This window comes from Neocloeon triangulifer, unplaced genomic scaffold (assembly GCF_031216515.1).
Source record: "Neocloeon triangulifer isolate White Clay Creek 2 clone unplaced genomic scaffold, ASM3121651v1 ptg000014l, whole genome shotgun sequence".
In the NCBI taxonomy this organism is placed as follows: Eukaryota; Metazoa; Arthropoda; class Insecta; order Ephemeroptera; family Baetidae; genus Neocloeon; species Neocloeon triangulifer.
In genome coordinates, this window is record NW_026775556.1 from 5,556,304 (window position 1) to 5,583,952 (window position 27,649).

The window sequence follows — 27,649 nt, forward strand, 5'->3', positions numbered from 1 at the left end:
TCATCTTGGTCGACAGCTGCTCACTATTTCATTTGATTAAAATATTTTTATTTTGTTTGAGGAAAATTAAATCAAACTGGAGTATGATGTATTCTTTATCAATTTTATTATAACTCTGGCATCTTCGCTCCTCTTTTTTTATGTACACGAAAAAACAAGAAAGTCTGTACACATTCATAATTTGTAGAAAATAAAAATTTTGCGTTGCACATTTGTGTGGTACACATCTACACAAATAGGTTCGTATTAATTTATTTTATCGGGAAAAGGGGGACGACACATATATTAGTTAACTGACAGAGTTTAGCCACATTGATGTATTATTATGCATGTAATCAGACTGTTGGACTATTACTCAAGTGTATTGTACGCGTGATGTATTACAAATGGAATTTGATGTTTGTGAAAAGCTGTCGAGTAATTAATCAATTCACAAATATAGTGTTTGCTGGCTGCAATTATTACGAGTGTCGCCTGCTCTATGTGTAGTCAATTAATATGCAAAAGTCAACTGCGGCGAGTTGGTATTTTCAATAGCAAAACACACCAATTTAGAATATGGAAAGTATTATAGACCACTGAAAAGGCAGCGCTCTAGTCTAGTAAAATGTACAACAAAGGGGATGGAGGGAATTGGATTGGACATAACGCATTTTGTGTCTCATTATACAATTTCATTATAAATTTTTCAAGGAGATCAACAAATAATCATATATTCCTATAGGAAGGGTTTGCAGTTCATCAATAATTAAAACACCATAATTTTTGGACATATTTTAAACTCGAATTTACATTTTTTTTAAAATTAAATTTTTTAAATTTAAATATTTTTCAAATAATTTAAAGGTTCTTAGATTTGAAAAAAAAAGTTAATTCAGGACAGACGAGTTTTTCAGTGAAATATTGGTGTCATAGAATGGATAGGGTGTTGGAAGAAGCCATCCGTACTCGAGGACCAGTTCAGCCCTTGATTGGATAACTCGTTGACCATTAGAAGCACAGATTCAGATTATGCAAGTTACATTTTGTTTTCCCTTCTCTATAGCACAGAAATGAGCAAGTGTGTGGCAAAATTTAATTTTTCCAGTGCAAAGTTTTATTGCTGACGAATTTAAGGCAGAAAGTATGATCCTCACGGAACTACTGTGCAGGCAGGTGATATTTGCATCTCTTGTTCAAGAATGCGATTGGCCAATTTTTGTATTATGGCACTACGATTACATGAAATAATGATTAAACACGTACAAAGTCTAAAAGGTATTGCAATTTGGCATATTTTCAATTTTTTGAGATGTGCCCACACAGAATTTGAGACGTATTTTTAATAGTATGAGATTCTTTGATTATACATTGTGATTAGTGTTGCTCTTTTACTTAAGGTTAAGGAACATGAAGTTCAGATTTTCATATAATGGAATGTGTCTGCAGCACTTTAAAAAAGAATCGCCTTAAATTCCCAAATATAATACAAACAGGGTCTCGTTTCAGGTTTTTTCTTCATGTTATATCATAAAGATGTACATTATTGGAAGAATTAAGAAAATCACAAATTTTTCTAATACACAATCAAACACGTTCATATTATTTTTTACTATTATAATATCACGCTAAGAGTCGTTCCCTACTAATAGAGTAGAAATGATTGTTTCGCTTCCTTCCCTTTATTATTTGTGGAAAACTTTTGTCTTTGCTTTGGAAGAGTAAGTTCATTGGCATTTTAAAAAATAACTATTGTCTTGAGAAATAAAACTTAAAAAATGCTGATATGGAATTTTCAAAATTTTTGAATTTTTGTTTCTACTCATGATATGGACCGTTGGTCTAATATAAAATCAAAACATGCTTATCTTCATCTCATTGGTTTTGAAACTAAATAATATGGATCCGGGCACTTCTCTTTACGTAGTACGATTTGATGCCCAAAAACTTTGTCAGGAATTAATATTATGAGTAAGTATTTTGCTTTATAGATACTTCAAAATTTAGACTAGTTTTAAAACAGTGCTCTCTCATTGTGGAGAACACCTTAGCCCTTTGTGTTACATAAACAAAGAGGTAGAACTCCCTATAGAATTTAGACCGCTTTGCTCGTTCATCAGCTGCTGGTACCGATGGGCATGGGTGTGGGTACAACCTTCTTCTTCTTCTTTGAAAATCAGTCACAACCATATTGAGAGTCGCCCTCTTCAGAGCTCAGTTACAGGAATTGGCTTCAGGCTGTGTCCGTAGTGATGGACGTTGTTGGCCGCAAGAGCCCCCGCTCTTATCATGTAGTCGTCGTCACCACAACCAAGTTGAGCCTGCAATAGAAGGACTCGGGTAAGTGTGTTTGCTCAAAAGAAAGGTGACGTCAACCGAACAGTCAAAGCAAACAGTCCAGCTCACCTTTTGGTACTCGTGCTCTTTGCGAGCTATGGCAGCACCAGACGCGGATCTCGTTGGGAACCACCGCGGCGGGTCTTTCAGCGCGTCGCGCACCCTTCGTCGGAATCTCCTCAGGGTGAAAACAACAACTAAGATGACCAGGAGGACAATGAAGATGACTCCAGCCAAGACAGCCATCTGCAAACAAAGACAAAAATTAATACATAAAATAATTAAAATAAATACTCAACAGAAAATTTTTAATATTTAATTGGGGACAATTTAAAGTAATTTGTTTTAAATTAAATTTTTTTTTTTTACAATTTGTGCGATTTTTATTTAATAATTCAGTTCTTTGGATTAATCTGCAAGGTAACTTATAATTTAAAATTGTAAATAACAGGTAGATAATTAAAAAACAAAAAAAAACTATATTTTAATATATGAATAAAAAAACAGCACCAAAATAAATTTGAGAGGTTTTTTTGATCAGAAGTGCCTCCTCAAGTAAAATGTATATAAGTTCAACAAATCTCCAAATTAATCTAATAATTCTGCAAATTTATTTAGTCCTTAGGCACAGTGAATTGTGACTCCAGGTCATATGGGTCTTTCGGGCCTTTAAGAATTTCATTATCCGGCGCCCTTTATCTCGGCGAAACAAATGAAACTGAGGCTGCATCCAATTAAAATGTGTCTAACCTGTGTCGAGTCTTTGGTGGAGCATCCGAGTTCTTCGTCTGATAAGTATCTGAGACTCCTATCTTTTAATTGTGCAGGCGAGTCGCAGAGCACTTGCGCCGCTCCAGAAGCACGACTCGAAATGGGCAGTGATCTCGCATCGGGGTTTATGGCAGCAATCGTGGGCTCCTCTCTTGCGATCAGCACTCTCTTGAGCCACACAAGAGCACAGGAGCACCACAGCGGGTTCTCCGAGACGTCCAGTCGGCGCAGATCCGACCAGTTCACCATCGACTCGGAAAAGGTCACGAAAGCGTTGTCCTTGAGGACCAGCGTTTTCAGCCGGGACAGGCCGGACAGCGCCCCGGCTTGGATGTCCTGCAGCTTCTTGTTGCCGATGAAAATCAGCGACTCCAAATTTCGGTTTTCAGCAAAGACGCCGTCTTCGATCCTCTCCAAATCCTGGGCCCCGATGATCTCCAGAGTTTTCAAATTGTGCAGCCCAGCGAAGTCCTTGCTCTGCAAAGAGGGGAACGCGTTCTGTCCAATTTTCAATTCCTCCAGTCTGGGCAGTTGGCCCAGGGCCTTGGTGGGGATGAATTTAAACTGGTTGTCCCCCAAATTGAGCGTCCGAAGCATGGAGAGGCCTCGGAAAGCAAAATTGCTGACGGCGGCCAGGTTGGAGCTAGAGACGTCCAGCCCGGACAGTTTCGACAGTCCCTGGAAGACGTCGTCAGGCAGAACGGAGGCGTTGAACGCATTTAGGCCAACCTTGAGCTCGGCCAGGTTGATGAGGGGCAGGAAGGCGATGGTCGGCACAAAGACGAGTTGGTTGTCGTCCAGGTGGAGGATGCTCAGGTTGGAGAGGCCCTTGAAGGCGTCCTTGTGGATGTTGGTCAGTCTGTTCTGGCCGAGGTCCAACTCCTCCAGATTGGTCAAGGTGCTGAAGGCACTGGGGCCGAGTTCCTCGATGAAGTTGCCCCGAAGGCTGAGCACCGCCAGCGTGGTCAGGCCGGTGAAGGACCCTGAGGAGACGCCGGTGATTTTGTTCTTGGCCAGGTGCAGTTCGGCCAACTTGCCCTGAGACTTGAAGGTCTTGTTGGGGATGTTGAGCAGGTGGTTGTAGGAGAGGTCAAAGTAGAGCAGCTGCGGGTAGAACTGGATGCTGGCCTCGACCGAGCGAATCTTGTTCTGGCGCAGGATGAGTCGCTGGATGGACGGGTTCAGGGTGATGGGCACTATGCTGAAGTTGGTCGCCACGCAGGTCACCACCAGCTTGACGTCGTCACACTCGCAACCGGCCGGACAGGTCGCGGAGACGCGCGGTGGCAGCAGGGCGGCCGTGGCCAACACCAGCAGAGCGATCATTAGTCTCATCGTGCCGACTGCTGCTTCCACATCTGCAACACAGAAAGACGACGGCTAATTAATGACCTGGTGAAATGTTTCGTCGAGTGCGGTTTCGGCAAAGGCAAGGGGGAGCAAAGAACAATCTTTTCCTCATTTAACACATAGCAGGGGTCTCGGAATTTAAAACCAGAATTTTGTATTATTGTGTAAGTAGATTTGTTTTTAAAAGCTGCCTGTTTATTTTTTATTATAAATATTATAATTTATATCCCTTGACTACTTACAAATTGAAAAAAATAATAATAATACTAAAATCTGGTTTACTTTGCATTCTTTAATGAAATTAAATCCATTGGTAAATTTTTAATTAATAAATACTCAAATGAATTATTAATTTGAAAATTGTAAACGTTTTTTTTAATCGTTTTGCAAAGATATTAGCTTTTCAAATTTTAATTAAATAAGGAATTTTTATCTTCTGAGAGTATTCATATTCTCTAATCACACGAAATTAGCTGAATATTATGATTAGTTCTGAGGTTTAAATATTTTTCTGATTTTTTTTTTTTCATTTCCACGACTGAAACATTTTTTAACCAATGAATATCTCTGCACTGCAGCAAACAGAAATCGAAGCAAATTCCAATAAACTTGTATTTTAAAAGTATAGCTTGCAAGTTGGCACTTGAAAGAAACTTTACTTCAGTAGCTTAAAGAAGAATACGTGATTTTTTTATGTACCCAACAGTCTGACAAAGGTCTTTGCTTTTCTTATCTCTGTAATACACACACACACACACACACACACACACACACACACACACACACACACACACACACACACACACACACACACACACACACACACACACACACACAAGGCTGAGGCGCGGATTATCGGTGCTTGGGCAACTTTTGTTTGAAAAACTCAACTGCGGCATTAATAAACTTGTTTTTAATCGACTGAATTCTCTGTATAAAAAAGCAAGGAAGAAAACTTTGTAACTTCCTCTTGACAGCACCGCGGCGGTGATACATATCTCCGCTTGAATAAATTTTCAATTACTGCACGTATCTCCCTCTCAATACGCTGAACTCTGAGGTATGGCTTTCGCGAATTTCACCGAGCGCCGGCCAATAAATCAGTTTCTCTCCGGCTCTAATTTGCATCTCGTCCACGCAAAAAAAAAATAAACAAACAGTCTCGTAAATCAACAGCCAAATTCGCCCCAGCAGATTAAAACCGCAAAAAGTAATTTCAACAATAAAAAAGTGAGCCGCCATAAGTGCATAACCGAGTAGATAAAATTAAAAGTTTTCCAGAGCTGCGGCGGAATTATTTATATCTCATGCTCACACCGGCGGAGAGAAAAAGCGAGCAAGTCTCCTGAGAACTAACACTCGTGCTTTTTCCGTCTGAAAAACTTATTACCCACTAATGCAGATGATATGGGGTGATAATTTCCTGCTCGCAGCGCGCCTTTCAAGTGCCTTTTCAACGCGGCTAATATGCGCGACTAGAGCAGGGTCGGTGCGCTGTATGTGAGAATCATTTATCACAATTACGTCAGCTTTGGAAAATATAAAAAGCTCACTCTCTTTTCTCGTCCACTTACTTGGTTCCCCTGGTTCTTATTACTTTGAGCGCGCACTCACACAACGACGAGCTTTTGGGTTGCAGGGTGTATGCATGCGAGTCACCAGACCAGGCGAGAGAACCTGAGAACTATATGTGGTGCTTTAATATCATGCCTCGTGGAAAGAGCAAAAACGTTTTATCATCAACTGCGGACAAACACTCTGTGGAAATTGCCGAGAAAAACGCGTGTGAACGCAAAACGTCCGTTATGTTTTCTCAAATACGATTTATTTTAATTTTGCAATAAAAATTTTTTTGCAAAAAAATTATTTCTTTTATTATCTTTGTTAAAGATAAAATGGAACAACTTTACATTATTTACAACTGTTTGTTTCTAAGATAAATAAAATTAAAAACTAACAAATTTATAAATTTATTTTAAATGTTTTCAATTTAAAACTGCTTTTATTAATATTATGCAGGTAGTGAAAGTTGAAAGTTTTTCAAAACTTTGTCTATATTCAAATGAAAATTGCATATTATATTAAAATAGACGACTTCCTTTTGATTAACTTAATAACAAAAAATGTTGCAGGAAAATAGTACCATCTCGTTTTACACCCTACATTATAAATCATATAACAATATCACAACTTTTTTTTATAAAAGATAGTGTGACATGAAGAGTGTTATAATAATAAATTTGATCCGAGCTGCAGGAAGACCAACCAGCATGATAATTGAACAAGCACAGACATTAGTGACATTACAGACAAGAAGTGAGGGCTTTTTATAGCATTATAAGCTTCTTGTCACCACGCTTGGGTATTCTAATGGTGCGCATTATTACAACATATAAGAGCAGAGAGACACAGAGCTCTATGTAGTGCGCTACCGTTCGTGTCCCACATACAGGCCAGGGTGGTATTAGGGACGTTTCGCTGATAAGAGAGCGAGCGGAAAAAAGCGGCCGGGAGCAAAGAGCGCATTATGCAACTGGAGCTTCGTTGGAGCACGGAATATGGGGCTAATTTAGGCGTTTTGCAAGATATGAGGGTAGGTTCCGTGCTCGCAAATAATGTTATCAGTGCAGAGATTGAGTAAATTATTCTTTTGGAGAAATTTGCTATGAAACTTCACTATCAGAGAAGGGTTTTTTCTGCTAATTTTCTTTTATTTAGAAAACTAAACAATTGCAGAAAATTTTTTTTTCTTCAGCATTCTAGAAGTTTTTTTTGTTATTAATTAGTAGTTAACCAAATTAAATATATATTTGTTAAATTAGCTCCAGATTTCAAAAAGTTATAAAATAATAAAATTCCATATTATCATCACAAGAGATATTTTATTTTTAAACAGTAATTTTAATGATATACTCAATGTTATTATTATTATATTTTTATAAATTTGCAGATTTTACATTTTGCACTTTTGAAAATTACAAAATTAAATTAACTGATGCCAATTAAAATGTGAAGCGCCCTTATTCCATTGCGAATTAGATACAGAGCTCAGGGGCAAATTAGCCCTTCACAACTGACGTCGTCGTTAGCGAAGGGAGAATTTCGCCAAAATGCAAAGGGGAGATTCGACACGGCTCGAAATTTATTGCCCTGTCGCGCAGAACAGCTCTCCAGTAATCAAATCAGAGTCGGTCTCGTCACGCCGCAGCAGAATGCATGCAGATGGCCTCTGGCTTTAATTGGGCCTAATGCACTGCAACAATAAATAAATTTCTCCCGGCGAACGAACGAACGAACGAACGAACGACTCGCAATAATGGACTTTGCGGGCCGCTCCGAAATTGATGGTGCGGCGATGCAGCATTTTATAATGTGCGCGCAAGTGGACTGGGAGAGATATTTCCTTTGTCGGCCGCGCCGTTTTTTGCCCTGGCTGAGTTATGTCGACAGGAGGGTGTGCGAGTGTGCGGTCGGTGACGGGCGGGTGGCTTGCTGCAAAGGGGTGCTTTGCCATGGCAGATGGCCTCACGCACAGCGATTTCGTTCGGCCAGAGCGCGGTGGCGGCGGCGGAAATGAAATGTTCCGCGACACACAAGGAAATACACCTCATTAGGGGATGCTTTTTACCGTCCGGATTTGTCGTTTGTGCGCTTTGTTATTTGCAGTTAAAGTTAGTCGCAAGCCAAAACCGATTTTTAAGCACGCACCATTGAGTGAAACGCGCTCGCGACGCACCGATGCCGCCAGATAATTTCGCTCTTTCGGCATCGCAGAGCACAAAGCTGCGTCGAGCAGAATATCAAATTTCATTTCCAGCCGGAGATTGCGGCCAAATGTAATGGAAAAATGTCAGAAAGGCAAATAATAACGTTTGGCAAAAAGTTATCATTTTTGCCAAAAATATAGCCGCACCTCAACTCAATAAGTTTTACAAACACTTTTTGCCGGAAATTGCATCTTCAAAGAGGGATCACCTCTATCACAAGATAAATATCAAAACGATAGTTAAATAAATAATAAAATGGAAAATAATTAAATGAGATTGAATATTCAAAAATTTAAAACGACTTGTAATTTTAAAATAATTGTATAAAAAAACTATCATTAAATATCATGAAAAAATCTTTGTACGATTTTACAAATAATATTAACTAAAAGTAATATTAAAATAATGATTTTTTTATTTAAAAAGTCTGAACTTCAAGCATATTATGCCACAATATGTATTTTGTTTGCGATATCTTTGAAAGAAGATTTACCGCTCTGAATTATTTAATTCAAAAACAATAATTTTTATGACATAATAGCTTTTGGCACGTGGAAAAATTCTGAAAAATCGTTCAAAAAAATAAATATTGTTTCAGCCATCAAAAAGTATTGCTACCGTTTCTGAAGTCAACTTCCAAAATTAATCCGGAGGGCGGTAAATGTTGTGTGCGGGATTAAAGTGACATAATGTTTGATTAAAAAGGCCTCTGTTGTTTTAGTCATTTTCATAGCACGTCATCGTCGCAGGTAAATCTGATATCGATCGGCTTTTGCTGAGTGAATTCCAATCTGGTGCTGCGGAAGTTTCGGTTAACGTAAATTTGCGAGGGGAGCGCCGAAAAGTTTCTCTTTTCCTCATACAATCGGAATGATAAAGAAAACTTTTGCAACTCGTTACGAATGCCTCTGTGATAAAGGGCAAAAAGAGCTGCGATAACAAATCGCCTGCTGCGTCGAGTCAAATATGATATAATTTTTGATGTCTTCCTGGCCCGAGTTTCAAAACGAGAAACGGAAGGACCGAAAAGGCGAACAAGTTTTGCTGATTGACGCCGGCAGCAATTTAATTGGCGAAAACAATTAGACGAACGAAAACAAACTTTGGCGAAGGCGGATTGTGGACGCCGGGCACGGATTCGGCGAAATTGCCGCGTAAAACCAGCAGCATATAGAAAAGCAAAAGTTCTTTCGCTCGATTTCGGCAGAAGCAATCTCTGATGACCATCTCTAGCGTAAGTAGCGATTCTGGCTGCGGCAGGAACTAAGGGCTACAATAGCCGGTCATTACGATCAGAAGCCAGCCAGCCACCCCAACGACTAACTTCATAACAAAAGCTGTAAGAATGAGAGAGAGAAGATGGAACTCGCTCCGTCTTCCTCTCTGCGAGCTGCTTCCTCTTCTGGTATCAGCAGCCCGCATGTTTGGCTTTTATTAGCGAGATACGTCTCGAAATGTGCCTTCCACTCTCGCTTTCGAATCAAGAGCGATGAGTAATTCAATCATAAAGTATTATGGAAGAAGCGAAAGGAGAAAATACATACCACCCGCAGAGATTGCCTTCTGGGAAATTTATTTCCCGATAAGAGCCTCGTAAAACGCGAGCTGGGAAAAAGATTTTGCATGGACGAGAAAATTGGGCGCCTGCAATTTATGGAATGGGTCCGAATTGCAGCAGTCCATAAAAAGCAACGAATTCCTCCCGGGGCTAAGTGCTGGCAGGGGCGGAAAATGGGTTCTTACAACCCAGCAGGCAGGCATGTGTGCACTCTCAAGTGGTCTTAAATTGTTTTCGAATTTCTCAAATCGTAAATTTCTTATTTCCCTCTTGAATGAAAATGGAACGAATTCGGCGGTTGAATGGAGCAGAGAAATTTTGACCGTTTTGACCCTCTCCACAGTGGAAAATAATTTATAATATATTCTTTTGTTGAAATTTTGGGGTTTGTGTTTGATCTTCCGATTTACCTGTGGGAATGATAATATAAAGGTGCATTGTGTATTTTGTTGGCCAGTTGCTTATATCTTTGGTTCTGGTCAATGCGTTTCTCTCCCAAGCCTCACAAAAAGCATCAAACAGGCAGGTGTGCGTTGAAAGCAACCTTCGTATTCCTTCATCCCCCAATGCCTAGTCAGGACACGCACCGTGGGTATACAATTTGTTCTGCAGCGCCCATCAATAGATAGAGGGTGACTGACACCCATTGTTCAGGGTGAGCTCAACCTTGTGTGCCCAGATCGCAAAATAGGAAAATAAATATACCTGTGGGCTCCGAGGCTGGGGAGGAAAACGCTTTTTCATTCAGCAACGTGAGATAAATCATTCAGTTCGCGGGATGAGAAAAAATCACGCTTCTTTTCTGCAGTCATTGTAAATAAAATTTGTACAGAAACGAACTTCCAGGAAACGATAAAACCCATTTTGCCAGTCAGTCAACCAGATTGTTAGTGTTGATTAGGCTGCATTTGGCGTGGCAACATCAGCACCTCAAACATCAGTAAAAATAGTTGTTGCTTTTAAAGGTGCAAGAAAAGGCAAAAATATCAGACAGCTTCATCTGCAGGTTATATCTGAAGATTGCTGTTTAAATTGATGTCTCTTGAAAATGATTTGGTCTCAAATTGAAAAAAGGTTTAATCAGGTTTAATAAATAGTTATTTCATTGGGATTTTATAATTTAACTAATTTTTTTGTTTGTTCAACATTCTTTTTTTTAACAGTCTTTTTATTATTTATTAAATTAAATAAAACATTTTTATAACTAAATCAACAATATTTAATCTCTTCATTTAATTTTTAATTTTTTTAGCGAATGAAATTAATTTATATGACGAAGTGTTGTAAATTTTATCAAAAATGATTAAAAGGTCAATTGGTGTACTTAGATTATTTCTACTTGACATTTAATCATATATTATCTGATATCATATAATTTAGAAATATTTCTCAACTTACGTATACGGTTTCAATTTAGTTGAGAAACGAACAAAGTGACACCTGCGGTCAATAAATTTTATATTCATGTTGATGCAAATTAAATATTACGAAGGCTGCTTTTGGAACATAAAAAGAGTGGTTGTGCTAAAATTTGATTGCAGGGAAGTCTAATAATTCTATTAAACCAGCATCTATGAATTCGCCGAATTAATGTTGCCTGCTGACTAATAACGCTAATTCCTAATTTCTATTCCAACCTCTTTTACGAGTCTCACATCTATAATTTCGGTTGAGGCGCAGACGACGACGCGTATTCGAGGCACTTTGCGGAGACGCGGGCCCACCAATTTGGGCGTGTGTTGCACCTGCCCTGGCTGGCATACTTAATCACGTGACTGCTCTCGCAGCTGCGGAGGCTGCGGCGAGAGAGCTGCGGAGACGTGTGGCTCCCACCTGCCCTTTCCCCCTTTGCTATATGTATAAGAGACCATTCAATTTTACATTCGGAAATAAAAATCTGCGCCCGCGGTGTCATTATTTTTATCTACACGTGAATGGAGAAGGCGTGCGCGCACGGCGCTGTTTTTTTCCTCCCTTTTTTTAGACGTGTGTATTATTTAAGCAGAGGCGTCTGTGCTGCGGGGAGGTTTGTTTTACAGCAAAGAGAAGAGAGACACAAATTGAACAACTCTCCGGAGCCCGCCGGAGATAAAAAGGAAAAGGGAAAAAGCACACGCGGCATTACGCTTGCTCAGTGAAAAGCAGCTCTTGATGCTGCTGCTGCTGCTGCTTTTTGCACAAAACTCGAGCCCAGAGTTGCAAAAGGAAAAGATTCACCTCGAGTGCGCGCCCCAGGAATAACAAAGACTTCAATTGTTTAAGCAATCCCAAAAAAGCTAGCGCTCTCCTCTCGTTTGGTCTAATTTTATTAGCGGCAAAGTGAAATAATGAAGCTGCGGCTGGAATTTTATTCAGATTCAATTTGTAGCCGACGCGCACTTTTTCCGTGCAGATTTTCATCTATAGAATAAATTTCGCCTTTGTACCTCGACGACCGCGGCACAAACCGGAGCTCAAATCTCAAGTGATTTGTTACTGGCGGAGAGAGAACTATGCGATGTGTAACAGCGAGAGAGAGAGAAAAGAGAGAATTTTTATTGCCACCGTCGGCTGCCAGCCGCACAGGGGCTGTTTCCACCCTTGATTTAAAAAATCTCATTTTTCCGGCGCCACCAGTCGCTCGCTCGCGCGCTCACAAATATTTGCATTCCGACTTTTATATTAAAATTAAACGTCACCCTTAACACCGGCGCGTGTAGCAGTTCGGTTTGATTAAAAATGCCTTCACTTCAACCGCAAACACGAAAAGAGTATATCGAGCGAAGTTTTCATTTCAATATTTCAGTCGCGCGCCGTTAATTGCATCATTATGAATTTACGTAGGCGCGCGCGTGTGGCAGCGCCGTGTGCGGTTGAATTTCGCTCTCCCCGAAAGCAGGGGTCTTTATTACACTTGGCACCCCATATAATTGGCGGATCAGCTTCGGCAAGGGTTATTCACGCCAGGCATCATCTATGCTTACTTTAACCTGGTAATCCTATTACCACTCGCAGCTCGAGATTACGTGCAGCGTGGAAAAGTACCAAGAGAAATCGTAAATCGGTAATTAACGACCGCACTAACAAGCTCCCGCGGTCGTTAATTGGAGTTAAAAGGGTGAATTAATGATAGAGAATGGTGAATAGTCTGCTGCTCCAGAACACGCCTTTTCTGTTGACTTCAAAGACTAATTATTTTTTGCAAAAAGAATTTGCACTGACGGAGAGAGTGGTTTTTTTTAAATAATTTTTTCTTCAGACCCTTTCAATGTAATATTTAATTTAAATTACATTTATGGCTGACTTATGAATTTATTAAAAAAAAAATCACTTCTTCCATCTTTTTCCTTTGTAACTGTAAAATATTGTGCAAAATTACAAAACTAATCATAAAGTCTTGTAAGGGAATAAACTTTTGCTACATAAATTTTCATCACAGGGTTTCCTCCATAAATTAGGCAAAAATTAATATTTTGCCTCTCTGATCTCTCCCGTCACTTTAATCAGATAATAGACCCGATCAATAAAATATGATTAAGTCGTAATTTAACCTGTAATTTCCTATATTCCGGTTTTTTAGCAATCTCCTTGATTTTTTTTAAACCAGCTGCTGCTGCCGTGTTATGGAATAGAGCGGTACAGAGATGGTAATTGAAGCGGCGGCTTCTGCTTGCCAAGTTCGAGTTATACATCAGAGAGCCAAGCTACATCGCCAGCAACAATTTCCTCGCAAACCCTTTCCTGCTCCTTTGGTACGGCGCCAACAATAAGCTCTGGCCACTCCGTATGGGGTGGAAAGTCAGGAAATGAGAAAAGATGAACCGACTTTTTATGCCGCCCGAGTACATAACTTTTGAAATGAAAAACCATCATCAACTTTGATCCTCTTATAACTGGCAAAGAGGGCCGTATACTTTTTTCATAAACATCACAAGAAGTCTTACTTTTTTAATATCGCGTTCGGAATTCGCAGCCAAACAATTTTCCATTGCAATGAGCGCCGGCAGAGAAGTTTCTAACCGGAAAGTTCCGAGTAAAAAAAATTAGCGATTCTTGCAGTTTCGTCCCCCACAGTCTTAAAAGAGAGCAAAAAACGTTTCCTCCCGCCTTAATGCGATAAGAAGCTAAGGTAAACAAAAAAATCTCTCGGAATGCGAGGGGTGAGGGAATTCAATCTCCATTTGTTCCTCTCAACGACTTTTTTCGCGACAGATAATTTGCCTAATCCGAAAGCCGGTGCATCTCTCGAGAGCAAATTTACAAAAAGTTCAAAAGATGTAAACTTGCTTTAACAAAACATCTGAAAAGGAGCTGCGGTTTGATAACACGCGCCTCTCAGACCTTCGACGAACAACAAATAGCAATGAAACTGCACAAAAATCCGGCGTGCAGCTTCGGACGAAAAAATAGTCCCGCGGCCACGCATCTTCTTCAACTCGAGTGCGCTCCTTTTATATGTTTATTGTGCTCTCGACAGCATCTCTCTCGTGCTCTTACAAATCAGCAGCTTTATCCCCGGCAGCAAAAAGAAGAGCTCGCTCTTTATTCTTTTCTACTCCGGCTGGTCCAGTCAATCGTGAAATAATGAGAAAATCGAGGCACACAATGCGGCGTCACGCTGGCATTTTGAAAGTGGCCAAGTGAAAAATTTGTCAATATCAGAGAGCGGCGCCACTTTTTTTTGTATACCACACGAAAATATATTTCTCAAAGAATGAAAGCAGGCTGCTGTTGAATAAAATATACATCGCACTTCATTACCCATGGCGGCAGCCGCTCTATTGTCGGATCAGGAATTTATTGAAAAGTCACTGCAAGAAGTCCATTAGGAACTGATCAAGAGTGAAATATCTTCATATTATATTATTGGCTGCAGCTGACGACGATGAAGAACTTCTTCTTCATTATTTTCAAGCTAGTATATAAAAGGACTTCATCTATTCCGTTCAAACTCAGAGAGATGACGTGCTTTGTAATAAAAAATGCCTTTTTCAGAGAGAGAGAGATGAGCGGTGACGATTTGTAAATAAAAAGCTGCTGGTCGTTCGAGGAGTTTGCCGTGACGTGAGCGACGCAACAAGAAGAAACTTCTTTTGCTCGTCAATAATTATCATATCGGAACTTTCTATACTTGGAAACCTACCATACAATTATTTCAAATAAATATAAGAAATATAATGTATAACATGTAGCCACTAGGATGTATTTTCACTATGGGGAAAATGTCGATTTTTTTTCTTATTGCAATTATAAGAAGTTCATTTACCTTTAGACTGCTTTTAACGTTCAAATATGCAGAGAAAATTATTTATTTGATATTTTCCATAAGAATTCAACTGTCAGAAATTTTTGTAATAATTAAAGTTTTTTTATAAACTCAGTCTTGGTGAAAATTTATAAAATTTTTAACAAAACCAACCGACTTTTATCCCCAACCCTAACTTTTTACACAGGAAATAAAAAATAAAGTACACGGACTTTATTCCTCTTTTATCAAGAGGCGACGTTGTTTCCAGCGATAATAATCCTATCTCATTCTCGTCTCGGGAGAACCCGCGCTATAAAATGAGCGGAATAACAAGAAACTCTTTTCAAATGCGTGAGAGGTGCGGCCCTTGATATTCAGAATCAAAGGCGGCCGGTGTGAGACCTGCTGCATGGAGCGGTGTGAACGCATTTGACACTTGAAATTAATTTCTTGTAATCGATGCTGCGGGCTCAAAGGCTTTTCCTTATGTACCTCGCTGAAAATCATTATCGGAGAGTCGGCGCCGCCGTAACGAACCCTGACGTTATTACATCGGAATAAAGGAGGAAAGGAGCACACAGAATCAATTAAAGTCGTTCGCACCAATTCGCTGCGTTTCCAATTTAATACAAAGAGCTCTGCGGTGGATGAAATATTGAAATAACCTCTCGGCGGTGGCATTTTTAGCGAGGGAAATACAAAAACCCGCGCGTGGCGCAGTTTAGCGCAAATTTATGCAGAGAGTGCTGCTTTTTGCACGCTTTTACGACTCCGGTTTAAAAGTCCGATACAAAAAACGCCCGCCACGGGAAAAAAATAACAAAACGAGAGAAAGCTTTTGTAATTTTGGAAAATTGGCGTTCTGTTGGCTGGAGTGCTGCGTTTTTGGTTGGGCACCGGCTTTAGTCGGAATTTGTTTTTCAAAGCTCGAATTCCTTTTGGGTGGAAACTCGACTTTTAAGATTTTTACATAGCCGGTAAAGTGGAACATCAATTATTTAAGGTATTTAAAAAATTTGAAATCAACATTCTTGAAGGCTTTATTTTTTGGAAATTTTAATTTTACAAAAAAAAACTAATTTTAATGCAATTGTTAGATTTGTAATTTTTTTATTTATTTTTCGGCAAAAAAATCTTGCATATATAGTTTCCTTATATTATTCATATATATATAATTATTCCTCAAAACCTTTGACCATTTGAGCACAAAAATTGTGATTTAAAAAACAATTATTTCAATTTATTGAATATTTATTTCATTAACAAAATTAGTCAAAATTTAGGCAGAATAAAATGCTTTATACTTAAACGCTTTTTCAATGAGCTAAATAAGCGCCCTCTTACCCCCCCCCCCTCACATTTTTTATTTGCGTTTTTTAAGCAAATATACTGAAGTTTTGTCATCCGACATAAAACTGCATGAAAAAAATCCCATTTTCCCATTTTTTTTTTTCATGTAAATTTTGGTGATCTCCACTTTGGACTAAAATATTGCAGGGCTGGATAAAATATGGAAATTTGCATGCGTATAATGTAATGAGCTGGTATACATAAAAGCACTCAGCGCGCGAGGCAGGCGCCGGAACAAAAGAGTTAGTTGCGATGATGGAAAATGAATGCATCGTTGGTTTCAATTTCGCGTCGGCCGTCGGGTACAGCATGCAAAACAGGCCGACGGACTAGAATTGCAATCATTACCAGCCATGATTACAGTAAGTCCGATGCACACATGAAGCATGTGTTTGAGCTGTACAACGTCCCCCGGCGGCGGCGGCGACGGTATTGATCTACTTTCATCACATGCACACGAAGCTGCTTATTACGCGCCGCGTGTTTGTAACAAAGATTTACTAATTACTTAAGGAGCGAGCCAAGCCGAGCGGAAAAGATAAAATAACGAGAGAGAAAGACGGGGGCCGCGATATAAAATGAGAAAGAGGAGTGCGCGTAGCACGCCTCCTCGACTTTTTATAATGAAAAATGCGGAGAGGGCTCGGACGAGAGGGAAAAATCGAGTTTCGCAGTTACGCGTGTGGGTGCCACGGGGACTTGACAAAATCTTGATTACCGCTCTCAAGTTTTCCGGTTAGCAGTGCGCAGCGCAGCTCGCTGGGCGCTTGCGAAATAATGAGTGTGTGCTAACGACGTGAAATTTATTATTATTAGGGTGGTGGGCAGATAATGGAGCGTTTTTTCCTAGGCGGCGGAATAGCCGCGCCGCAAAGGCGAAGCTTATGCCCGAGGAATTACGATTTAATAACACGCCATCGTGCGGCGCTGCTGCCACGAGTCGCTGACAAAAAAGAAGCAAAGAGCTTAACTTGTTGGAAATTTGTCCGTGATTGATAACCTGGGTAATGACCCTTAAAAAAGCAGCAAAATATAAATGGCAAAGTGTCATTCTTTAAACAGAGGTTTTCAGTCTTCTGCTTGGGGTAATTATTTCCTCAATTTAATTCTCTTATTAATTTTTAAACATCGGCATAAAAAAGTCACAAAACAAATGTCACTGTTTTAATTATATATACAGTGTGTTTTCAATTAAAATGATAAAATTAATATAATAATCATATTAAACAATCCCCGGTGATTATTGATTCAATTAAATATCTTGAATTTATTTTACCAAAGTATCATAAATCTCTAGTTTTGATCAAATGGATTAATTCATTTAAAAAACGAGATGAATAAATGAAAAAAAAAATTACTAAGTGAAGATACAAAATATTCATTTTTACCTAATGAATATTCACTCAAATTTGTTTAATTTTCAAATTACTTAAATTATGTAAAAAATATGAAAATATTAGAAATGATGTCTTCGTATATGAATTTTAAAAGCCATGTCGTTTTCCTGTTTTCATATATTCCTATTTTTACAGTAAATATTTCAAAATATACAAAACTTGTACAAGTTTATAATTGCAATTGAAAATTTACCGCAGAGAAAAAGAAATGGACGTATTCATGAAATTATAATTAGCAATAACTATAAAAGAAATGGTCCATAAATTACACGCTGTCAAGTCCAACTTTAATTCTTTTGCAAAACTGCATTCTTTATTTTCCAGCGAGCGAGGTGCGATAGGGGAGCGCTCGTAAAACAAATTCGCCACAGCTTGCACTTGAAGTTTTATTGCACATTTCGCAAGGCGAGAAGAATAATAGCTCGTCCGGAGCTAGAGCAGCGACCGTTGGAATAATTTAAGCTTCTCTCGATGTAACAGCACGTTTGCTTTGCCATCCGCAGCAGTTTTGATGCATACATCACGAACCGACAGTTGGAAAAAGCAGAGAATTTTCCGCGCTCACACGCAGACCGACCACACCCTACTCGCTCTCTGCAGAGAGTGCAAAAATAAAACCAAAGCGAGTAGAGCATGTTTGTATATATGAAGTGCTGCTGGAGTTTGAGTTATATCAACCCATGCATTTTCGGCGAGAAGAAGCGAAATGGGCGCGCCTATTTGTTACCAGCAGCCGCCATCGCTGAAGAAGGAAGAAAGTTTGCTGGCTGCTGGGAAATTATCAAAACTCGGATGCTTCTTTTTGTGCACGAGAGCCGCGCCCTGTTATCACTCTCAAGAGTGATGAATTCGCAGCGGCCTCTTGAAAAATTTGCCCACTCGATGCGAAAAGTTAGTTTTGGTGCCCAAGAAGACTTTTTCCCAGCAACTTGTTTATCCACTCTCGGCACAAGTTAAATCTGATTAACGTCCGGCCATAATTCTGCCGTCCGGCCGCGAAATAACAAAAGCAGCCGAGATTTGAAAGTGCAGCGCCGAGGGAAATTCTGCTGCGTGCATTTGATTTCTAGGGGCCATTTCTAAGCCTCACGCTCTCGGAATTATTGTGATTAATATGCAGCCGGCATGTTTAAAATTTACTGGCTGAATAAACAGGCGCGCAGTGCCAAAACAACCCTCCCGAGAGGGTCGTAAATTGGATTTAACAGTTTAATTGAGTCACTGCCAGAAATTATCCTCGCCACCCGCTCAGCGCCATTTCCATAAAATAACACCACAAAAGAGCGCGAAAGGCACTTTTCAATCTTCTAGTGCGTTGAGCCGCTCTTTTATTTTCCATTTGCGCACCACAGCCGGCGTTTCATATTTATTCCGGGGGCGGATTTTTTTAACGAGTGCAGAGTGTTTCGGTCACTTTTCGCTCCGTGGGAGCGAATTTAATGTTGTTTCGCGAGGCTAGATTACCATCAAGCTTTCAGCGACACAAACAAACTTTTTTCTCACATATTTAAAGTGGATGCGCCCAACACATTAGATCTCTAAAGGAATTTCAAGCCAATAGGAGTGGTAGGATTAATTTAATTTCATACCAAAGCATATTTTTCAGTTCAAAAATTACTTTAGTAGAGAGATTTTACTGATGCTCCAGGGTTTGATAATAAATGAAAATCATTGATGAATTTGAATTAATGCGCCGCGTTCAAAATCAAATTAGTATACAAAGAAGAAAAACAAAAATATAATACAAATACTTTTGTTTAGTAAAATTTAATCATGTTCAAATGGAGATCCAACTACAAGCGTTGAAATTTTTAGCCTGCGACGCTAACACCAAAAATTGACTCATTATGAAGTTATTGTAAATATTTACAATAACACAAAAACTTGACTATGAAATAACGAGTTTAAATTTCCCCTAAAAAACTAGAATTTGCAAATAGTCCTATTTTCACAGTTACGCCATCAAAAAATCCCTTCAAATTTACCGGGAAGTTGCACGATAAAATTTAGAAGCGGTTTTTCTTAATCATAAACATCCGCGGTTTATATAATTTTGAAACTGATCCAAGCTCCAAAATGAGTCACACCCGTGCGGCAGGTATACATATCCACTTTAAATAAATAAACGTAGAAAAGTTAGTTGTTGTTGGTGGAAAATACTCGCACATGATCACGCTGCGAGATAAAGGCGGGCAGAAATAAAGTTTTAATTAAGGAGAGTTGTTTCGTGTCGTCGTTGCTGAAATTCTGAGCTCTTTTCGGAGTGCTTTCGCTTTTTGTCCGTTTTTAGTGGGAATTCGGCCGGCTCAACACGAACAGGGGGCCGCTTTTTGCGACACGAGTAAGTTGTTATTAAAACCTGCTGCCGGCCGAGGAGGATTATTTCGCGGGCTATTGTCTCTACTTGTACTGTCGCTAAGGACTCTCTCGGTGGTGACGGAGCAGCAGGTATTGTAGCATTAGAAGAACCTGGCTGACCTTCGTCGCGAGAGCCTCCGCGCCGACACGGTAATACAAAAAGTAAGTAGGTGGTCAGCACGGCGGCGCAAAAGCACACAGAGACGTGCAGCGTGCGCGGAGATCTCGACTGCATGATAATGAACCGGGGAGAGAGAGAGAGAGAGGATGATTAACACTTCTCTCTCTGCGCAAAGTTTTGAAATATAGATTGCCGCGACTGCAGGAAAACGACGACTCGCTCTGCTTTTCCAGAGCACATGTGCAACCAGAAGAGATGCTGCAATTAAGTGCACCTGCGAAAGAAACTAAAGAACCTTCAAGTGCGGATTTGAAATGATGTTATTGAGCTGCTTGTGCATGGGGGCGACAACTGTCAACAGTTTTTGGATTGATGGTCCTTTGCTAGTGTTGAACACGCGCTGCATTTGGCGGAACGGGCCGATATTAATGGGAAAAAGATGCAGGTTTTTGTTGGTTATTTCTGAGATTTGGAGAAAAACTTCTTTTAAATTAGTGCCTTTCTAGAAATCGATTTCGCAGTATTTTATCTCGAAAAACTTAAGTCAAGTTTTTAAATTTTTTAAGAAAATTTTAGTTTAAATATTTTATTTGGTCTTCTTGCGAATTCCAAAAAAAAAATGAATTTTAGAAAGATCTTGTCCAGAAATCTCAATTCAAAATGCGTCAGATTATTACAATGAAGTTTTATAAATTCCAAAATGAATTCTGTAATTCGGATATTGGCAGTTTTTGCTTAAAATTTATGTGTGAATGCGAGTATTTTTGAACGTAATAATTCTAAATTTATTTTAAAATTCATTTTTTATTTTTCTTAATGTATAATAAACCCAGAAAGATTTCAAATGCCGCATAAGTACATATAGCTGAGGTTTAATTACATAATTTAACGAGCTAATAAACTATCTCTATATAATTTTGAATTAAGATGCAAATAACTTTTGTTTTTAATCGTCTAATAAAATTATTTATCACATATGTCGTTGTACCGCATGGTTTTGCATGTAACGCATATGCATATGGTGACTAACACAATTACTCAAATAATTATCTCGGCGGTGTCTCGATGTACTTGAGCTATAAATATGCAACTTTTATTATTATGAACAGCACGTTTGCGCTCTGCTCGACTACAAACTCCATAGGCATGGCATGCAGCAAGCGGCGTTTGTCATCGATGCACATTGATTTATGCAGCTCTGGGGCGACTCGCAACAGCAGCATGAGCTAGCTTTGTTTAATAATCGATTCGTCCTTCTCTCGGCAACGGATTTATAAATGATTTCATTCCGAGTATACTTAATCGATTCAAATTTGAGCATGACAAGAAGAAGTGGGGCGATTCGTTCATGTCGAAAATTCACGCTCGACTTCAGGCAAACATTTTCTATTCTTTCGGTTAATGTAACACTGCATTTCTCTAATCAAGCATTCAAACATGCTCTTGCGAAAAATATATTTATAATATATAAAAACTTTCCCCGTTGCAATATCAGAAGTGTATATAAACCTACCCGGCGCGAGAGAGAAGCTTGACACGCCTCGAAATTTGCAGAGGTCGGCAACTTATATGTAGGTGTGCATCTTATGTACATCTGAAATAGTTGGGGCGAAGTGGAGTGTCACACCTCGTGGCTGAACCTTTGACCTATTCTGCTTCAGCAAACACACTTTGATGCTAAAATAAAAAGGGCAAAAACTCGCTTTGTGTGGCGAACATAGCGGCGCGGTGCAAAAAGTGCCACTGCGCGATAAATTTCATTCTGGAAATGACATATCCAGCAGCAGATTTGCATGTTTCTTCTTCCACTTCTTTTTTTTCTCTCCAGTGTGGCGCAAATTTATTCGGCGAGGAAAGAAAATATTGTTTGAAGTGTAGTGCGCCCCAGGTAATATAATTTCGGTGCCTCTTTTGTAATTTCTGTGATGGCTTTTTCTTTCCCGAGCAAGGTGCTCACCTAATATTTTCGGTGAGTAAGAAAAAGCCCCGAGGCCGCGCTGTGCCGCCGCCGAGCACCACCAGCCATGTTCGCTTTAATTAAATTTCGGAACTATTTTGCATACATGAGAGAGCCGCTGCCGCCGCCACCGCGCCTTCCTGCTAATTTCACATGAACAGTACACAATTAACGGCTGCTGCTGGGATCTGGGATAGCCCCTGGAACACGGCGCAGCTCGTTCCCCTGTTGGTTCCGCGCGCATGAGAGCGTTTTGCTGTTGAGCATCGCATTGCTCGTGGCCGAAACTGGCGCCGGACTCTGTGCACAGTTTAATTCGGGCTCTTGTTTGCGTTTTGTTTTAATGAAGTCAAATTCGCGTGCCACCAGCACAGTTTATTTTGTGGAACAGCTTTGTTGCATTAATAAGTTTCTGCTTTGCAATTTAGGAACATATTTTATGGTTTCTAATAATAAGCTTTACAGCGAAAGGTGCACAAATCAAATACTTATGTATTTTTTGATAAATTTTCGAAAATATGATTCCATCAACATTTCATGAAAATGATTTGAAATAATCAAATTTGAAGTCAATTTCAATAATAAAAATTTCCAATAAAAACAATATTGAGGAATTATATAAATAGTTTGAGGCAATTTGCACGATTGATCGCTTAATCACGAAAATCAAAAGCAGCTCTCTTTAATACGCAAAAAAATCTTTAATTTCCTTTTTTTATTTCAAAAAATAAATTCCTAAAAATGGTTTATTCATAAAATAATTTTGTCCCAAATTGCGTATTTTATCTTTCAAAGATTTTGGCGCCAAGTTGAAATATGTTATGATTGAGTGGATTTTGAAGAAATTTTCTCACTCAGATTATAATATTTAGTTCTTTCAACACCTTGAGAGCTGGCTTAAGAGAAAATTAAATGTTTTCATGTTATCATCGGTTCATTCATGAGAATTTTGCATTACATAATATTATTATATTCAAGAATTTCATTTTCCAAAGTTTTTAGATGATTGTAACATTAAAATTTATGACTTTTAACGACCCCTGTTGAGTGAGTCTTTCCTCTGGGCTCAAGTCAAAATTTGCTTGCACGCAATTTCTCGGGCATACACTAAAACAAGAGAGGGAATAAAAAAACGTCAAAAGCAATTACTTTTCATTAGCATCAACGTTTAATGTTTTCCTGCAAACCGTAAAGTACCGGCGCGCACGCGGCCTTCAACTTTGGTATTTTATGCGCGCCTCCTCAGCACGGCAGTTCTCATTAAAGCAACGTGCTTTTATAACACATGGCTAATTATGAAAGTTTGCGCTTAACAGACTTAAAATTTCATCCACGACTCGGCGCTAACGTGCGCCACCAAGACAAAATAGATATTTACGCCGAACTTCCCGCCTGGCGCGCAAATGCTGCTCCACACCTTCGTAAGACGATCGAGCAAAGGAAAACAAAACTTTCAAAGCGATTTTGGATTTGCTCCAAGCTGTAAAATTTCCTCATTTAAAATCATAAGAAATTGAACGTTATTCTTTGGAAAGAAACTAAGTACTTTTATAATTCACAATTGCATTTGGCGTTTTACATGAAAATTTATTAACTTTCTAACTGAAGTTTCTTTTAGAAGGTCATGAAAAACTTTGAAATAAATTATTTAACAATTATTTTTTAAATAATTTCAATAACTTATAAATTTCAAATTTCTTTCCTCTTTTTGGAGCAACTCGATTCATTCCGAAGACCTCCCTTTAGCAAAAGGTCTCAAATTAAAAGATTCAAACACAGTGAGTCACCCGTGTGAAAAAAAATTGTTGTTTGCCTCATTAAAGTAATAAATCTGCCGACCGTAATTGTTTTAAATAACAAGGTAAGGAAGATCCTATGCTGGCGTCGAACAAATAATTGCGCCCCCAGGCAGAAGGGTCCTTTTCTCTCTGTCGGCGGTGGCGGAAAAAAAATGACCTGAGAGGGTGCATTAGAAAGCTCATCCGTCGGCGACTACCTGCACACTAGAGTTGTTTGCACCGACATGTTCGACAGGAGGTGATTTCACCCGCAGCGTGCAGGGGAGCGAGATGCATTCAGGGTGGCCTGAGTAAGGTACCATTATTTTCCCATTTCAGAGAGCGGCTCGGCCAGCGGAAAAGAGCCCTAATTTCGGGGCTGCCTAATTAAGTGCAGCGAAACGAAAGGTCAGAAAGCGTGCAGTTGGTATTTTGGGCCTTTAATAAAAACCGACTCTCGATCCCGCTTCAATCATAAAGTCGTGCGCGTCCGAGACAAGAATACGAAGTGAAGAGAGAAAGAAACCTGAAATTTATGGTCTTTTTGTTGAACGTCTGCCAGGTCGCTTTTATGGAGTTTTGTGAATGATCAATAAAAACACAGGGATTTTTCTTTTTGGCCCGCGAAGGAGAAAACCGTGCAACCCGAACCAATAATTTTTTGAAAAAAAAGGTGGACTCGATGAAATTTTATAATTTATGGCATCAAGAAAACCCGACGAAAATTTTTATATTTCTCACGATCTTTGAAAGTGATTTTGAATACAAATATTTCAGTTTCATTTAAGAATTTGCAGGGGAATTTTGTTCATCCAATTTTGAATAATGTTGTTGTTTTCTTAAGGGTAAAATTTCTTCTTGTAACTTATTTAATTTCAATTTATGAAAGCAATCTTTTTTCCTATTTTTTCACAACAATTAACTTTCAAATCCAGTTTATTAATCTATCACCAGCAATACTGTGAGCAATAATTTGCCAAATATAAACAATTCAAGATTTTCACAAGTATGATAAATTATGGAAATCTTTTTTGCTTTTAAAATATAAATTATATTTAAAATCTCATATTTAACGACTTAGAAAATATAAACATTTTCAACAAAAATGCACATAAACTCTCAAATTTCCGGGTTATCATCCCTCTGCGGACGTTTTTTCTTTCCCCTCGGGCGTTTTCATCTTGCGGATTCCATCGCATCCGCATCGATCTCTGGAAAGCAATTTTAAATTCCACCATGTATAAGTGCGCCTCCTCTCAAAGAAATATTAACGCGTTTTCGGCTGCAGAGATCTCAGCTGTGACCATTCTAATGCCGGAGATATACTCTTGGATAGTCAGCACCATAGCAATAATACACAGGGTAGATTTTCAATTTGAGATATGTCAGCGGCCTGGGTGAAATATTAAAGCGCCGTGTCAAGTGATTGACACGAACTGAAAGCCAATAGTTTTGAAACACGCCCGCGTTAATTGGAGTGAAAAACAAATTGTTCTCGCACACACAAAAACAAAAATTTTAAAGAGAGAGGGCCAATATTTATATATCAATCATAAAAAATTGAGCCGACCCACTGAGAGCAGAAAAAATGAGAAACAAGTTTATGATAGGGGCACAAGGATCGAGATACAAAAAAAAATAAAAATCTGCTCGTTTAATGAAGCGGAGAGACTGGGTCGTTGGCCCAACCTGCCAAAAGAAGCAACGCCAGCAGGTCAAGAGCTTGGTTTGTTTAAATTCAAAGGAACAAATTTGAATACGTAGGCAAATCGGTGCTAATTGCCCAAACGAAAAAAGAAAATATTCATTTTTCTCGCCAAGACAGTTATTAATTAGCAAGAATGTTCAAAAGGAGAGGCTGACGTCATTTTTCACTCTCGAGCTTGGGTGTTTCAACTTTTCCGAGTTGAAAAGTGTAATTACGCATTGCTTGCGGTGCGAAGGCGAGAGTTTACGCGCGCGCGAATTATTCATGTTTCGTATACCAGGAAATCGCGCGCGACCGACCAACATTGCGCTCATTTGTATTTTTAGCACCTCGCCGAGTTTTTTTTGCGGCAGTGTTTTTCTCTTTCGATTTCCGCGAACCAGAGTTTTAAACGCTCTGCAAACCAAAGTAGATTGTAAATCTATATAAATTTTACATAGTGCACACTTCTGTCTGTATTATTATCAAGTGATAGTGGCAAAACCTGGTTTTCGTAATTTTTATCATTATTTTCTATGAAGCTTGATCACGAATTTCTTTAACAAGCAAGAATGAAAAAAAAACCAAGCAAATTTGCTCCAAAGATTTGTTGATGTAATTGATTCAAGATTTCACAAAATCCCTGCTTTTTTAATTACTTTTCGCCGGTTTTAAGAGATAATTATTACATTAAAACAGCTAAACGTTAAAAAAAAACACAGCGGAATGGGTGGCAATCAAAGAGTTCTCCAAATGCATTGCAAATCAATTCAAATCACTTAAATTTTTCTCACTTAAAAAAATTAAAAATTTGCAGAAATTAATAATTATTTCTAATAATTAATAATAATAACAGTTAGGCTTAAACATTTAATAATTGTTGTTTCATTAAAATTGTATCATTTTGTCTTTTAAAGAATTTCCAAGAACTTACTCAGGAAGTAAAATAAAAAAATTATGTTATTTTCATTTTATTTCTTTTGGAGATAAAATAAAAAATTTATTTAATTAAACATACTGAATTTTTTTTCGGAATTAGTATCAACTTTTTTTAGCATTTGGTTATAATTTGGATAAAAGGGCCCAGTCAAAATAAAAGTTCATAATGTACGAATTTTCTTACCTGTCGATCATGAATGTCGAGCAGAGGATCTCTATCCTGTCAAAGGTGTCGACGGACGGTCAGCAGCACACGTCACGAAAAATTAACACGAACTGATATAAATCGCTGATAAAATAAACGAAAAGTCAGAAAGGTCCAAAGGCCTGAAGCAGCAGACACACGCACACGGAAATCTGCTGCTGGTGATTCAAGTCATCCCGCACGGACAAAAGCAGCTCATCGTCTTGTCAGATCTGCAACAAAAACACAAAGGGCGTGTTCGCTTATCTTTTATCTATGAGAACGTCCTCGGGCTGATGAGTAATTTAAATAACGACCCTGGCCGCCCCCATTGTGCAAAAACGGACCCGAAATCTGCTTTCGCCCACTTTGCACCGTTGGCGAAAAACAGCAGGAAATCTAATGAGTGAGCGACAAAAACATGCTAATGCCCCTCACAACAACTATTGTTGTCTTTTGGCGATGCGAACCCCACTTGCAAGGCTTTGAACAATCCTAGGTGCGTTGCCTGCGAAAGGGTTAAGAATAGATGAGCAGACTGTTGCCTTCTCACACATACCTGCCGAGTATCCATTTCAAAACAGTGACCGTCTTGAGTTACATCTGCTCCGTCCCAGTCGGTGCTGTGCTTGCTTGTGTATGGTGAAGCTGCTGCTTTTCGCAATTTTCATGCCCTGCTGCTAGACTGAAGAAGTCGCTTTGGCCGCTACCAACGTAACTCGTCCCCCACTAATAAGGGAAGTCGACCGCTCACCGCCTCGTATTAACACATTCACGTTGGCAATGAAAGACATTCTGTCATTGCAGTGGTTGCCTGTTTTGCCGCAAGAGGCTCCGTCGTCAATGCAGCTGCGGAAGACAACGCTGAAGACCTCTGGTGGGCAAAATG

At 39.1% G+C, this 27,649-nt stretch overlaps 1 protein-coding gene across 2 annotated transcripts; it reads right to left on the reverse strand.

Moving 5' to 3' along the window:
* Nucleotides 1-89: 89 nt before the first annotated feature.
* LOC132200382 (slit homolog 1 protein-like) lies at nt 90-27,533 on the reverse strand. 2 transcript variants are annotated; one of them, XM_059625809.1, is made up of 6 exons: nt 27,320-27,533; nt 26,761-26,993; nt 6,012-6,121; nt 3,067-4,445; nt 2,386-2,562; nt 90-2,300 (listed from the first exon to the last, which is right to left on the reverse strand). In XM_059625809.1, exons 4-6 carry the CDS (start codon nt 4,420-4,422, stop codon nt 2,187-2,189), a joined length of 1,647 nt encoding a protein of 548 aa, XP_059481792.1. In that variant the 5' UTR covers nt 4,423-4,445; nt 6,012-6,121; nt 26,761-26,993; nt 27,320-27,533; the 3' UTR covers nt 90-2,186. The 2 variants fall into 2 exon arrangements, with proteins under 2 accessions (XP_059481792.1, XP_059481791.1); XM_059625808.1 differs by lacking the exon at nt 6,012-6,121 and having other exon boundaries at nt 27,320-27,532.
* Nucleotides 27,534-27,649: the final 116 nt, after the last annotated feature.